Here is a 16364-nt window from a genome sequence, read left to right as displayed (position 1 = left end):
CTGCGGGCTCCCTGCTGGTGGAATTATGGCTGTTCTCTGGGCCTCTTCTGTGAGAGGAAAATCCAAGCAAGAGAATATGAGGAGATTCAGCCCCCAGCATGGGAAGAGTTAAAAGTTTGACCAAGTGCTGTCTATGAGGCACTGAATTCCTTTCCCATGCGACCCAGCAGCCAGTGTGGGGCAGACCCTATATTTAGAAAGCTGCTAAAGGTTTGGTGCTGACAGTTGTCCTGCCCCTTAGAGAAAAAGTCGCAGAGAGAGAGGAAGGGCGGCTGATCTCTCGCTCTAGCTGCGTCCCCTGCCAAGTTTCCTGCCCCATCCACTGGGCTCCGTCGCTGAGCCTAAGACGGGGAGTGACCATTCTGCTGTCAGGAGAGCTCCAGACACAGACGGTAAGTGCCATTTCCTCACATCTTTGCTTCCCATCTCCCCAACTCCATGAGCGGCAGCAACGTCAGCCCTTGTTTATGGGACATGGCTGCACTGATATCTGAGACCAGCTGCCAAGGGATATCTGAGCCCTTGGGGCTGGAATAGGACAGACACTCTCTGAGTGAGAGCCAGAAGTCACTCTGTGAAGCTTGAGGAACTGGCTGCTGCTTCTCCAGATTCCCAACCAAATAATATCACCCCCCCACACACACACACACACTCCACGGCACGCTGGCAGAGGCTGGTATCATGGGCTCATGGCAAAGGCCTCCTGAGGGCGAGTCCTGGGGTTTAAAGTTGGTCAGAATCAAGGGTTTGGCCTTGATCCTTTGCAGTGTTTGGTTATGAGGACGGTAGCTCCTCATATTCCCCACCCTCATTTTCTTCAGTCTCCATGTCCAGCCCCCCATACTTAGCTGGATGAGGCCCCTTCTAGTGCAGTGGCCTTCAAACTTTTTACCTCACGCCACCCCCACCCAGGAGCCAGGGCCATGGCTCTGGTGGTGGGGGTGACACAGAGAGGGATAGCAGAGCCTTGGCTGGGGGCCAAGGCCAGGAGCCGGGGCACCAGGCGCGGAGCCCCGGGCACGCAGCCAGCAGCCAGGGCCAGGGCCAGGAGAGGAGCTGGGTGGCGCTCCCTCCCTGCCCCTCTGTGGGGGATGGACCAGGCCCCAGCTGTGCCCCCCCGAACGTTCCTCCATGCTCCCCTAGGGGGGCACGCCCCACAGTTCAGGCACCTCTGTTCTAGTGTCTATTAGCAGGGCTGAACTGTGTGGAAGGAAATAGAGTTTCTGCACAGCCACCCAAGGCCCTTACTCCTTCCTGGCCCCCATGCCTGTTTGCTCCTTCTCTGCACAGTTCCCCAGCCCCTGCCAGCCAGGAAGGTGTTCATGCCACTTCTGTAATAATGGTCTGCAATGCAAAATCACTGTGTTACCACCACAGCGCAGGGCATGGGGAATGCCCTGCCTGCAGCCTGCCCAGCCTGGGGTTGCCACCTCTGAGGTACAAAATGATCCTGAGCACATAAAACTGCGCAGCTGGCAGTGTGTGCTGAGCGCCCTTACAGATTTCCTGGGACAGCTACCTCACAAAAGGATTATCCTGGGAAAATTTGGACAGGTGGCAGCCAACGCCTCGCCTGAAGGGGTTTTCCTGAGTGCAGTGCTTATACTTGTTGTATTCTTATTTCCCTCTCCCTGCCATCTCCCCAGCTCCTTCAGATCCTCAGAGCTGGCCATGGCAAGCGGCAAGGACTCAGACAGCGAGCAGGTGGTACCAGATGAAGAAGACAGGCCAGACGTGAAGGCAGTGCAGGCCAACTACCTCCGCAGCCCCTCCCCCAGCCAGTGAGTGTATTTGCCACAGGGACTGCCATGGCTTCCTGACCGCATGTAACAAATTGCTTCCCCTTCCTCCCCTACTCCACACATACCCATCCTACTCAGATCAAGAACATAGCCTCAGGCTTCCCTCTCCTCTAAGAGGCAGGGATTTAGAATACCAGCATAGGCCATACTGGGTGACGGGGAGAGACGCTGTGGGGATGGAGCTCATGTGTTATTTATCCCATTCATTCATCTTAGATCACAGAGAGAGAGAGAGAGAGAGAGAAGCATTATTGGGAGGAAGTATTATTGCTTTCCCACTCCTTATACTCTCCCTCCTCCTATTAATTTGCAAAATTCAGATTGGCTTTTAAAATCCAGCTATGTTGGGATCCACGCTTTTGATTCAGCCCATTATATAGATTTGCAAACCCCGTGTGTGGATTTTAACCCCCCAGAGATTGAGGCTATTTGGATTTTGGGTTTTGGTTCAGGCCTATCTCTCACAGGAGGGCTGGGAACAAGGCAGGAGAATGCCACTTACAGGGCAGCAAAAGTTGGGCTTCTGCCAGTTTTGAGGTGTCTTTTAGTCAAAATAAGTGTGATGAGGTTTTTTTGTTTTTTTTTAGTGCCTGCTTCTTAATGCAAAATTCCTGACAGGATTTCCCAGAAACTTTCAAATTGCACCTGGGGCAGGAAGTAGGGAGCAATGGAAAGATTCTGCCAAAAAGGAGATATTTTGGGGCATGTGGTTATATGCAAATGGGGAAGACGCGGTTTCCATTAACAGCCTTAACCATGAGGTTTGCTACCAGCAACAGTTAGAATGTTTGCTTCGTTTTATTGTATTCATTCATGCAATTTTCTGGGCTCATATGCAATATAATCATGTAGAAATATCGTCTAATGACCACCTCTCTCTTCTCCTCTCACCTGATCAGCCATTCAGACTGAACAGAACCATCTCCTTCACTTATTACCTTTTCTGCCATCAGTACCAAATGCCACAGTTAAAGTTGCAGAGACACTTCCATTCAAATGGCTACAAGCTGCCCTCCCAGGATCAGGGCTTGTAACCCACACACCTCCTGGGTGTGGTGTTCTGTCCCATCTAGTGGCACTGAGACCACGGGGGGGAGAGAGAGAGCGAATGAGATGTGCTCCATAGCCTTAACTAAGAGTCATATGGCTTTTGGCTCATGCACTAAGCTCCAGAGGTCCCAGGTTCAATCCTGCCTGCAGATGGCCCGGATCTGTCAGTGTTACACATCCTACTGGAATCCGGCCCTGCTCCCTTCCTGCTGGTCAGTGATGCTGGCCAGTCAGGGGAAGGGCAGTAGCTGGAGGAACTGGAAGGGGGCTCTCAGGAGGAGAATGTCCATGGAGCTATTCAAGTGGTGGCAGCAGCACAGAAATTCCTGCGACCTATTGGCAGTAGCTCAGGACCATCACAACTCCCCCTTGAAGCCAGCACTAGGAGCAGTACTCACACAAGCACTTGAGGCACCAGCACACCCCTGCGAAGGACTCCAGCGCAGTCACTTTATGGTTTTGTTTTGTTGAGATGTGTGACGGGGTGGACTAGGTCCAGCTGCTCCTTGTTGGAAGCCTCAGGGCCCTGTCATACCCCATCCCAGAGAGGAGAGTGGCCTAGAGTTGGCTGTAGGGAAAGCAGACAATCAAAGGGGCTGCAGGAGTGGCCAATCAGGCACCAGGAGGGCTATATAAAAAGGAGTAGCAGAGATAGAGTTGGTCAGTCAGTTGCTGCCTGGAGCCGGCAGAGAGAGGACTGAGTTCATGGCTGGCTGAAAGAGCAGCAGGACCACAGACAGCTCAGTACAGGCAGGGACCAGCGGAGCTAAGAAGGAGTTCCTGGCTGGCTGCTGGGACTGGGAAAGGTCTGAGCCCAGGGAGGGCTGCAAGAAGACAGTGTCTCCAGGGAGGAAGCCCTGAGGGTATGTCCCCATATCAAGGTCGGAAGAAGGTAAAGACTGTATACCCCAGAAGGGGTTTGTTCTCTTCCACCTACAGACAGTATGTGTGACTTGTCCAGAAGGCCAAGTCACTGAAGACCTGCCTAAGAAACCATTAACCAAGGAGAGGGTGCTTGTGCTACCTCGTTCTACAAACTGAGTGATTGTAGGCATGCACTTGATCAAGGGGCACTTGCGAGAGGCAGGTAACACCCTGTTATAGCACCACAAACTGAGAGATTGCAAGTACATGCACCCTACCAGGAGAGTGCTTGCAAGAGGCGGGTGCCAACCCAGTTACAAGGTGTTTCAGCAGTGGGTGGTGTTTTGGCAATGAGTGGAGCTTCACAGTACCACCACTTTTTTTGTCTAGGCTAACCTCAGCCCAGGACAAACCCAGGGGATTCAACTTGTGCCCCAGGCACCATGCAGGTTAACTTGGAATGTTAAAGACACAACTTGTCCAGCAGCAGCAGGAGGAGTTTGAGTCAGCACAGAGGGGGAAGAGGATGTAGTTAGTAATACCAAATGATTCCTCCCCCTACAAACTCCCCAGCCCTAATAGTAAGGAACCATTCCAGGAGGTGACGGGAGAATTGAATCTTCTTACCTATCCTCTGGGAAATCTGTTCAGAGCCTGGCCTATAATGTAGACTGTAAAGCCATCCCCTCAGCATGCGTCTCTGGGTGCCCCTAGCAGCACAGCTCCCTTTGGAGATGATACCATTGTCCGTGGCTCCAACAGCCATGCCCCATTCCTCCCTTTCAAACAGACTGCAGGCCTGGACATTTCACCACGCACATGGATTTCCACAGCGAAAGCTGAGCTCTGCAGAGGGGAGCATGCTACATGCAATGGCTACTACCCTGCTCTTCTCCCTCCTTACTCCCAGAATCACACTTAGATTTGTGGAGCCTTCTGCAAATCCCTCTTCTGCAGATGTTGTGGGGTTTCCTGCCCACTTTTGTTCCCCACCGCTCTGTGTAGCTAACAGGAGTGGGTGCCCTTAAATTCCCTGTCCGTAGTTGCTCATCAAGATTCTCTCCACAAATACTGGTTTGGGCTGAGACGCCACATGCTTGGTGTCAACCTGGAGGGGAATTTGGGGACCAAGCATGTGCAAAATCTGTTCAGACAGTCTTGACTGAGGGGAGAGGAAGGGTAATACACTTTCCCACTGTAAAAATTTGGTGCAGTTGTGGCCCCCGTCCTCCACCACATCCTGCCTCCATCTAATTATATCAACTGAGGTCTGAACTCTCCAACTCTTTCTGCAGCAACCCATAACACTGCACAGTCCTTCCTACCTGCCCCAGTCTCCCCAACTGCTCCTGGGTTTGGAATGATGCTGTCCACCTACCCTCCCATGGCCAGTTATTATGGGACCCAATTTAATCCATGCAGCTGGCAGCCAGGCTGGTGTGTGCAGAAGCCTGAGATGTCCAGGCCTTCTCATGGAGGAAGAAGAAACAGCTACCAATTCAAGTTAGAGAGAGAGAGAGAGTGTCTCCACAGTCAGATGTCTAACCCCAATGCCATGCTGGGCCCTGAGGACCAGAGTGGGGCACAGGGGACAAGCTTCCCTGCGGTTTTATCCTTTACTTGCTCACAATGAACTCAGCGTGTCTTTCTTTAATATATTCTTTGTATATAAATCTATTCCTGGTGAAAGGTGTAGGATTGACAGCTCTGGAGATTTATGCCCTCAATTTATCCATTGAACAAGTACAGCACCAGCAGAATAAGCTTCCTCTATACTAGCCCCTGTGGAAGTAACCCAGAATGACCTCCTCCAGGGATGAGAGGGGAGCTCAGTATATATGACCTGTTCTGTCCTTGACACCTCTGTTGAGACTATCAACAAGGAGCCCAGTTATCAGCAGTTTCAATGGAGGCTTTTTTATGTGGCTACCTGTCCCCTGGGAATGGAATCGAGGCCCCAAACTTATTTCACATAGTTCACAGAACCACTATGATTATATTAACGAACCTTTAATTCATTTTCCATTGACAATCAAAGGAGCACATTTTTGTTTGCAAAAATGTTCACAGGCAGAGAACGGGTCACAAATACTCTCATAAATGTGTATTCAAATGAGGGCAGATTTTTAAAGGTATTTAGGTGCCTAGTGAGATTTCCAAAAGCAACTGGGTGCCTAAAACTCATTGATTTCAATGGGTGTTAGATACCTAGCTGCTTTTGAAAATCCCACTAGGCGCCTAACTAGCTTTGAAAATCTGGTCTTGAATGTACAAGCAGCCATCATGAAAACTGTTGGTGGGGTTGATAATTGTCCAACTAGAGATCAGAAACAATACCATGTGACTTGCTTGACCAAACACACAGTGAATGTCAAATTATGATGCAGTCACTGTGGTGAGTAGTTTGCAAGAGATCCATAGCCTGCCATATGATCACTTAAACCATCCATCAAATAATCTGGAAGAACAAACACATCTATAAAAGTCAAATAGTGTTTGCAGACAATTTGCTAACAGAAAAAGGGCCAAAATTGCAGCATCATTTGTTCTAAATTCTTCACCAAACTCTAGTCAGAAGCCACCCTTCATATGAAAGCAGAGCAGCAACCTTGGAGTAGCTGTGTCTGGAATGACACTCAGATATTAGTGACGAGGGAGGTACAAGAACTTATATGGAATAAAATGGATGTTTATGACTCTCTTTCTACCCCCAGATAGCGCCATCTATCTAGCAGTGGATCTCCAAGCCACTTGGGATACATTACTCCTGGGAGAATTCTGTACAAAAAAATTAAAAATTCTGCTCACAATATTTTGAAATTCTATAAAATTCTGCATATTTTATTTGTCAAAATAACACAGTATAATCACACCAATTTTAATTATTTTGGTAATTTATTTCAAAATACCTGTCAGCAAATATGTCTAACAATACAGACAACAAAAAAAGATTCAGAAAAAGTTTTTTTACAAATAGATTCCTTACTAGGCATATTAATACAGAACTCTTGAGTAATAATTCATTTAAACTACAATACAGAACCATATTTCCCACACCCCTCAAAAGCAGTGTAGGGAGTTACGGGTAATGGAGGAGCTAAGGGAGAGAGAAATAATTCCTGGAAAGGAGCATGGGTGTGAACTTGGAAGGTTGTTGGGTATGGATGGGAAAAGTATGGAACAGGGGTTTTTTTTGGGAGTCAGAGAAGGATTATTAGGGAACTTCCCCCATGCAGACCCTGACTGACCCCTAGCTTCTCCCATTCAGTCAGGCACATCTGCCCCTGTCCCTATGTGTCCTTGTACCCCATCCACATTTGTCCTTCCACTCCCACTCAGACACTCATTCCCCCTCAGCCAGCCCCCTCCCCCATCCCCATCTGTCCCTGCACCCCCCCATGAGGCCCTGCACTCCCTTCCCCATCCCCGTGTGACCCTGCACCTCCCTCTCTCCTATCCCCATGTGTCTCTGTGCCCCCATTCAACCACCCTCCTTCCCCCATGTGGCCCTGCATCCTATTCCCCCCATGGCCCTGTGCTTCCACTCCCATTCAGCCCCTGCCCCTGTCTGTGACCCCCAGCAACCCCATGTGCCCCATGTTGTCTGTCTCCTGACCTGTCCCAAGAGGGGTTGTGAAGAAGGCACTGCAGGCTCTTTCTCTTCCCTGTCATAGCTGGGGCTAGCCAGGAGCGGCTGCTCTGTTTTCGCATCACAGTGCCCTCTGGTGGGCAAAAGGCAGAACTTCAGCAACTTTCCAGTAGAAGCTATTTGCTGCTGAAAAAAATAAAAATATGCATGGCACATGAATTATGCACATGCACAGTGGTGAAAAATCCCCCAGGAGTAATACATCTACGCAGCAAGCAGGAGCCTGCAGCAGTGAGTCTCAGAGTCCAAGTCTATAGACTCTGGCTCCTGGGGCTTGTGCTACTACGCTAAAATAGCTGTGTAGACATTCGGGCTGGAGCCTGGGCTCAGAAGCCATGATAGTGGGATACTCTTTAATCTATAGAGCCAATCTCTAGTGCCTCCTTCTACTATAACTAATGATAAATAAGAAGTGATTTTCAAACGAAAAAGCTAGCTGTGTGGATATACCCTTGAATTCTCCTTTACATGAATAACCCATCTAACAATCCCATCCCACCCACCTACCTGCAGTCCTCCTTTGCAGGAACTCCCTCTCCAGGTCTGTTCTTCTGCAGTCTCTTTCCACTGACTGCAGATCCTCATTGCAGGCCTCACTCTTACCCACTTGCTGCCACATAGCCTCTCATTCCTACCTCCAAATCCTCTCCCATAGGATCCCCCACCACCTCTTGCAGACATCCTTTGGATGCTAGAGATCTGTTCCAAAGGCACTTGTCACACCATCCGGGGGGAGTATCTTTCCCTCCATCTCTCATAAGGTCCTTTGTCTGCCCTCCCTGCTGCTCCCTTCTGAAATGGTTGAGAAGGGAAGCAATACCAGAGGTGCAGGGCAGATGAGGAAGTGTTTGTCTAATACCAATGTCATTGACTGGCAGGTATTCAGTGATATCAGACACAGAGACAGAAAGCATCTTCATGGAGCCTATCCACCTGTCCTCTGCAGTAGCTGCTAAACAGATAATCAATGAAGGTAAGCAGCTCAAAGGGGCAGGGTAAGTAAGAAAGACTTTGGTTGCACTTGGTTAGCCTCTTTCATCTGGGGATCTTAAAGTGCTAAACAAACTTTCATGAAGCCTCATAACCCTCCACCCCCACCATGAGGTAGCGAGGTTATCTCCATTTTACATACCATTACACAGACATGTTTGAAGACTTGCCTTAAAGTCACATAGTGAGTCAGTGGCAGAGTCATAGAATACAGTGAAAGAGTCTTGATTCACAGCTCCCTGCTCTAACCAGGGGCACCGGAACGGGGGTGGAGGAGGCAGGGGTCCATGGCCCCCTCACTTTTAAAAGTGGGAGGACTATGCCCTCTGACTTTTTACTGGCCGTAAGGGCAAGCAATGGTGGAGATGTGGCAGAGAGGAGCAAGCAAGGGGCAGAGTCTTGGGGAGGAGAGGGGGTGAGGCCCTGGTTTGGGCACTGGTCCCTCCCCCCACACACACAATGTTAGGGAGCTTCCACCAGTCCTGGCTCTAACCACTGGGCAAGCTCCCTTCCCCATATGCGTGGGATTAGAATGAGACTTCCCCAGACTCCTTTTCACTTGTAACCTTAGCCAACCTAGATCTACAAGGGATGAAAGGAAAGGTTACTGTGCTCAGTCCCCTATTAACTGCCCTGAGGCTACTGCCTGAGTGCACACATGCACACATTTCAGACTGGGTGGGTGGACACTGTTGAACAAAGTTAAGAAGCCCCCAGGATTGTTCCAGGGAGAAAGAATAGTGAATTCTTCACATGCTTTGAGTGACAGTCAGCTCATTCCAGAGCTGAAGCCAAAGGAGGTTAAAGTGGATTCAGTTTGTCCGGGGATGTTGGAGTCTGCAGAGCAGCTGCTGGTGGAGGACCTGTACAACCGAGTTAAAGATAAGATTGATGACACCAGCTTGTTCAACACACCGTGTGTGATGGACTTGCAGAGGGCACTCATGAAGGACAGGCTGGAGTCCCCCTGGGATCCTGTGGATGAAGTCTGGCCCAACGTCTTTATAGCAGAAAAGTGAGTATGAACTTTTGTCCTTGAGATCGCACAAAATTCCTAGTGAAGGGTTTGATGGAGTCACTAAAGTCACCTCAGCATAATATATATTACATGTATTGCCTTTCATCCCCAGAGATCCAAAGACATTTTACAGTCTATGTCTACAAAGATCACACTGCACTGAAAAGCAACCACTTCTGTAAAAAACCACAGCTTTTGCACCACACGTATTGACACTTCAGAACAGTTTAGGAAAGGAGGGGAAGAACACCATATCCAATTAAAAGCACCTAGGAAACTGTAAGCAAAATGAAATTACTGCAGTTGGAATTTGGTCCAGACACAGGAACGCCTATTCCTTTAAAAAGAGGGGGAAATGCCATGCAATTTATTGAAGACAGGTGTCCAGAGTCTGTTTTATGGCTCTTCCAAAAGACAGCACCTTCAGCAGCCGAGTGCTCCCTAGCATTGTGCTGGGGCATTGGTTCAGCACTGAGAGGGAAGAGTGCTATCTAATGAATCATCAGTAATGTGTCCTGCAGCACCTTGCTTCTCTTTGAGCATCTCTCAAGTAAGTACTGAATATAAACTGCTAGAAGACCACTGAGAGGGTGCTACTCTTCTGGCTAATCTTAGAATAGAGGGAGGTTACAGACACCTCCGTCTCTTGGGCTGGACATAATGGACATTTGGGCTTGTCTTCTGTTCACCTAAATGGGATAGAAACCCTACTCTAAGCTGCTGAGTTGGCCCTATCTCCTGCTCCTATCTCATTTTCACCATTCACAGATCTTGACAGCCTGTGATGCTACTCATTGTTCTATAGTCTGTATTAGCCATTTGAGAGACAGAGAAGTCAGATGGTTGGGTGGAAAGGGTAAACTTGTGTGTCCATATCAGTGTCCATGAAGCAGAGACAGCCCAACAGATAGAATATTCCTTTAAGCAGAGGTCAGGTTGGGAAGGGTTGCACCAAGTTGGTGACTGGGTACTTCTCCCTGGCAGCCACTGTTTTGTGCTCCAGAATCTCAGATTTTATTTAAGAGTCTCTGGCTCTTATGATTGCAAAGGAAGCTTCAAAATGTGAACAGAGTCTAACCAATCCCCTGCTGTGCCTGAGTCTGGAGAGAGCCTGAAATAATAGCTCTAAGAGATGTGAACTCTCTTATGTATCTCAATGGGGAGTCAGCTTTGAAGAATACCTATGGCAACTTACATGTGAATATCATTAATTATTATATTACTAATCAAAGCTTCCAAGAAAGGAGAGGGACTATCATATGATGAAGATTTGCATAGTCTACTGAGAGTGTAATCTCATTTTGGAGTCATGAGTGGGTGGTGGAGTCATGAGTGGGTGGAGTTTCAGTTGTGGCAGGAGCTTGAGAGAGTATCCTCACACAGTGTTTTTTCCAATCTGTCCCTGAGTTTAAGGACAAAGGGAAAGTCCCTGCATGGGAATCTATCTAAACTGCTGCTAGGTCAATCTGAGTGCACCAGTCAGACATGTTAAAGATCTCGTCTTCAATATCATGCACCTTTTCTTGCCCTTAGATTGTTCAGAGCTCTGGTACACACCTCTCAGCCAAAACCCTGTTCCTTTTCTAACCCCTCAGATTGCAAAGGACCTTTGTAGATATCCTTCCACCGCATTCACTGGGCTGGCAAAGAGTTAAATCCAGCTTGGCTTGCCACTCTCCATGCCCCATTGTGTTCATTCTGTTCTGTTCTTTTTCCGTTTTAATCAAGCCATGGTTACCCTCTTACTGACATCTCCCCTTCTAACACCACCTCTGCTGGCCCCCTGGACAATGGACTGGCTCTCTCCAGCCTCAGAACAGGAGCCAACTTCTAATATTGCTTTCTCTTCTTTGGAGGAGTGTTGCAGTGAACAAAGGCCGTCTGAAGAGGCTTGGGATCACTCATATCCTGAATGCGGCTCACGGTACCGGCGTGTACACAGGGCCAGATTTCTACAATGGTTTGAATATCCAGTACTTGGGCATTGAGGTGGATGATTTCCCAGAGATGGACATTTCCAAACACTTTCACCAGGCTGCAGAGTTCCTTGATGAAGCACTACTGACATACAGAGGTAAGATAAGGAGATTGGGCATCACAGAGAATATTTTGGATCAGATTTCTAGTTGCCCTTTGACTCCATTGTATATGGTAGATGGAAGGCTCCTGGTGAATACCTTAGGCCTAGTTCTACACTGCCCCCCCAGAAGGCCCAGCATATCAAGTGTGACTATTGCAATAATATCCAGCTATTGTTCAAGGCTATCTGCTGCTATGTCTTGTATGCTAAGTCCTCACCTTTGCTAGATTATCTACTACAGAACAATAGGGGTCACTGTGCTATTGAAAGACAAAACAGGTAATGCATTTCTAGGTGGTTATAGCCAAAGTCCTGCATGCTCTGTTGGACCTAAATTCTATGGCAACACACCCCATGGCCTGGTTATTTCTATGGAACTCTAGTATAGCATTCTGGAAATTCTGTAGCAATAGCAGCTAAAATTAAAAATAGAGATTTTAACTGAATTAAACATGAAAATGAATACTACAGTCAGTCTTCCTCTACCTCTACCGTGGCCTTCAGTATCCCTTGTGTTATTTATTTTCATACTAAATTCACTTAATTTTATTCTGCCCTTACATTTTGAATGTGCTGCTAATTTTTGTGTTGACAACGTAACTACATTGCAAAAGGTCTCAGTAGGAAAAGCTGGTGAGCTAATAGGAGGCAGCTGGGGCTTCTGGCAAGTAGGAATTTGTGAGAGGCAGTTTGGGATAGTAGGGGAAGTTGAATGTTTCAACTGGTAAAACATCAATAGTGAAATAGGTGACCCTTTAGATTTGCTTCGCTGGGTTTCAGAGTGACTAGCACATTGATATACATGGGATAAATGGGAGAAGTTCAAACATTTTACATCTGGGGAAACTGAGGCACAGTGCAGCTAAGTGACTTAGACAAGGTCACACAGCAAGTCAAGAGTATTGTAAGGCTTGACTCACTAATGTTTGTAAAGTGCTTTGAGATTTTTTGATTAAATGCACTACATAAGTACAAACTATTAATACAATTTCTGTAGTTAGCTTATTTTAAAATGTGCCCATCCACAGTTTGTGGCACATGTACACACGTTACTTGGTATTATTTTGATTGTCTCAAATTTTAATTAAGGTAAAGCAGAAAATAAAACAGAAAAAAATACTTAACATCGCTCTGATCTAAACCGCAGTGAAATTGAGAAATCCATTAACATCAATGGACTTTGGATCAGGCCCTATGGGATGCATTGCAGATTAATCTTGTAGGTTGTTGAAAGCATCTGACACTTTTATATTTCATACCTGTAGGTAAAATCCTGGTAAGCAGTGAAATGGGAATCAGTCGCTCGGCTGTGCTGGTGGCTGCTTACCTGATGATCTTCCACCACATGACCATCTTAGAGGCCCTAATGACTATAAGGAAGAAGCGTGCCATTTACCCCAATGATGGGTTCCTGAAACACCTCAGGGAGCTCAATGAGAAGCTGCTGGAGGAACGAGAGCAGGAAGATGCTGGGGATGATGATGACACAGCCAGCCAGAGTTCTGTCATCAAAGCAGGGACCCATTCCCTGCTGTCTGGAGTGGAGGTCTCTGGGAGTGTCATGGGAGCCAAAGTGCACTCCATCACGGTTGAGGAAGAGGATACCACCAGCATTCTGGGAAGTGTTATGAGTTCTTCATCCATGGGAAAAGCTAGCTTGGTTTCCAAACAGCCCACTCTGATCAGTGAGGAGGAGGAGGAACAGCTGTATGAGGAATGGAGGAAGAAGCAAGGCCTGCCAGCAAGAGAACCACCAAATCAAGATGTGGAAAGCACACCTCCAAAACTTCCAGATCAGGGAGGAGAGGAATGTGAGGAGAATGTGGAACAGATGATTCAAGAGTGGCAGAGTCGAAATGCAAAATATGAAAAGGAAGGTTATTGGCTACCGAGGGAGGAGGATGGAGTCCCCAACATGGGAGGGAGGCCGTATCCTTCAAGTGAACTGGGTGACACGGAGAGTGTGAGCAGCCTTGATATCCGAATTCTGAAGCAACAACTGGAAGCCAGCAGCATCAACAGGCTGAGGAGGGGCCGCACAGACTCTATGTCTACGGAGAGCACCTGGGATATGTGGAACCAGAGGCTGCTGGAGATTGAGAAGGAAGCTGCTCAGAGATACCGTTCCAGGAATAAAAGTGGTGATGATAGTCCAGAACCAGAGCCAGGAAGAAAGAGCAGAGATGTGGATGTGGAGAGTGTTGTCTCGGACACCAGCTCCTTTCATAACTTCTGCAAAAAGAACCAAGACAAGCTGACCCCTCTTGAAAGGTGGAAGATCAAGAGAATCCAGTTTGGCTTTCACAAGAAGGATTTAGAATCCTCTGTGTCCCCCAAGACGGATGATGGCAGCCAGCCAGTTGAGGAGGCAGCAGAGGAAGAGAAGGATCTATCAGATGTCAACCTGACAGCTTACCAGGCCTGGAAAATAAAACACCAGAAGAGGGTGGGCAATGAGAACAAGGATGATATTGTGGAGCTTGCCAAGGGCGAAGATTCTGCTTCAGCCAAAAGGAAGCAGAGGAGAATGGAGCTACTTGAACATTCAAAAAAGATCCTGGAAGAAAGCCAGTCCCTGTGCAGCTGGGAGACAGAGAGCGCAATGAGTGGGAGTATCCCACTGTCATCTCTTTGGCCCTCAGCGCCTTCCATAAGCGGTGCTGAGGATTCAGCTTCTTCACTGAGCATGCAGAGCAACCGTTCATCTTTACCTCAGAATAGAAGCAGTGCTGGGGCTATGCAGCCCCAAATGCCAGCTGCACCTCTACCCAACATCCCAGTTGGCCCAGGTGATGCGATATCCATGGCCAGCATTCAGAACTGGATTGCCAGTGTGGTTAATGAAACCATTGCTCAGAAACAAAATGAGATAATGATGTTGTCCCACCCGCCCTCCACACTGGCCTTCAGCGTGAAGTCAGGTGACTTTGGCAGATGCCTCGATGCTGACAAGACCTCCCTTCTCAGTGCACAGAGTGGTTTGTCTGTAGCTAGCTCTCTGCTCCGCCGGAGGGACATGAACGGTGCTGACACCCAGTCCATTCTGTCTTCCAATGCTTCAATGAGCGTGAGGACAGGAGCGTCTAGCTCCAGCATGAGGGTGACTCAAACAAGCAAGCCGCTGTACAGCCTCTTTGCAGATGATATTGACCTCAAAAAACTCAGCCGGAAGGAGAAGGAGATGCAAATAGAGATGAGAGAAAAAATGTCAGATTATCAAATCGAGAAGCTTGTCAGAGACAACAAGCGCAGCACTTTATTTAAGAAGAAGAAGGCCCAGGGAGAAGATGAAGAAGAGAAAGTCGAAGACAACACAGAGAACACAATAGGTGGCATTCGGTACCCCTTCCAAACAGATCTTGACAGAACTGATACAGCTTCTGCTTTCTCCGGTCAGTTTGCAAATACTGGTGCCACAAATTCAGAGGTGGAGACCAATGTTAATAAGTGGCTGAGTGGCCTGAAAGCAGAAGGAAAGACATCATATCATGACCATGCTGAAAAGGCTAGAGAGAAATACAATAGATCATCCACTCTCAGAGAGGTGGACTCTGAAGCATGCAAGTATAGCTTCTCCAGATCCCAAAGAGAAGAGGTGAACAGTTCTTCTTCCTATCAGTGTAAAGGTGATTCACTGAGAACCACATCAAGATTTTCCTCTACCTCTGCAAAAGAGGACAAGGAAATGTACAAATTCACACGAACAAAGGCCACAGAGACAAGTTCTAGGGAAGAAAGCCCAGAGTCATCCTATGATTCTGAATCCCCAGGACCATCAACACAGAGTCGAGTCAGATCCCGTCACTTGGAAAAATCTGAAGAGGAGTCTAGTTCCAACATGTCAGAATTTGGAGCAAAGAGAAAGTTCATTCAGAGTTTTTCAAAGTCTGAAGAGGACAGAGAAGAGAAGGTGGAAGAAAGTGAAGAGAGGTTTGCATCAAGGCAATTCTCGCAGTACAGACGAAGTACCCACAAGGAAGAAGAAATGGATGATGATGCCATTATTGCTGCCTGGAGAAGCCGGCAAGAAGAAACTAAGGCAAAGCTCCGGCGAAGAAGAGAGGAATGACCGAGGACAAGGTTGTTAAGGCACCATCAGGACTGAAGTGGGGTCCCAGCCTCAGCAGGAGTCCCAGACACAGATGACTCACCTGAATCACTCATCATTATATTTCAGATCATCCTTCATGATTTCCAGGGCACTGCTGATGTCCTGCAGAAGTTTTCTTCACCTTAATCAACAGACTTGGAGGAAGAAGATCAATAATTTGAAGTGTTTGTGGTTTGTCAAAAAGAAGAAGCTTGTGCTAAATGATTAGGGTAGGTGTGAATAAATCTTTAGGAGACACTTGTATCCGGAGAATATTTTAGTAACAATAGCAGGTAAAGCTATTCTGCCCGCTGGGACAGCACCCACAAGTCAAGAGTTTGGTCAGGTCTTGTTTTGACTATTTCACTTTTCGGGAGTCATTAAAGAATCACTCTAGCATTATTTCTAGCTTTGTTTTGATTATAAATAAGGGAATGGGGAACTAACAACCTTCTCTAGATGCTTGACAGTGTGGTTTCATCTCTTATCAGCATTGCCTTTTCCCATATGGAAAATATTGAGGGTTTTTTTTTAGTACAGTACTCCTTTTCTTATTAAACAAAAGCCAATTTGGCTTTTTTATGTGTACTTCATCAGTGTCATGAATAGCAACATGATTTTGGGGAATATAGTACATTTAAGGTTTGCTCCACTGAGTAGCTGCAGCAGAACAAAATATCCATTAAATGTAGCTATTGTGGGAATTTATATTTTAGGGTTTCTTAATTTATTTGCTGTCAATTGGTTGAGACTACAGGGAGGAAATGACTTTGAAACTCAAGGATAGTCCCATACTGTATATAGCATAAGGCCAAACTCTG

General features: G+C 47.4%; 1 protein-coding gene across 1 annotated transcript; it reads left to right on the top strand.

Annotated features, from left to right (window-relative positions):
• The first annotated feature begins 198 nt into the window (after nucleotides 1–198).
• DUSP27 (dual specificity phosphatase 27, atypical) lies at nucleotides 199–15945 on the top strand. The gene is made up of 6 exons (XM_034791705.1): nucleotides 199–392; nucleotides 1647–1781; nucleotides 8244–8338; nucleotides 9139–9370; nucleotides 11230–11447; nucleotides 12719–15945. Exons 2-6 carry the CDS (start codon nucleotides 1672–1674, stop codon nucleotides 15520–15522), a joined length of 3459 nt encoding a protein of 1152 aa, XP_034647596.1. The 5' UTR covers nucleotides 199–392; nucleotides 1647–1671; the 3' UTR covers nucleotides 15523–15945.
• Nucleotides 15946–16364: the final 419 nt, after the last annotated feature.

Source organism: Trachemys scripta, chromosome 1 (assembly GCF_013100865.1).
Source record: "Trachemys scripta elegans isolate TJP31775 chromosome 1, CAS_Tse_1.0, whole genome shotgun sequence".
In the NCBI taxonomy this organism is placed as follows: domain Eukaryota; kingdom Metazoa; phylum Chordata; order Testudines; family Emydidae; genus Trachemys; species Trachemys scripta.
This window is presented reverse-complemented; position numbering and strand designations above follow the sequence as displayed.

Bases quoted from the DNA above. Each gene is read 5' to 3' on its own strand.
- DUSP27 (XM_034791705.1), top strand. From the start codon at position 1,672: ATGGCAAGCGGCAAGGACTCAGACAGCGAGCAGGTGGTACCAGATGAA. The intron at 8,339-9,138 runs GTAAGCAGCTCA...AGCTCATTCCAG, and splicing joins TAAACAGATAATCAATGAAG to AGCTGAAGCCAAAGGAGGTT. The intron at 11,448-12,718 runs GTAAGATAAGGA...TCATACCTGTAG, and splicing joins AGCACTACTGACATACAGAG to GTAAAATCCTGGTAAGCAGT.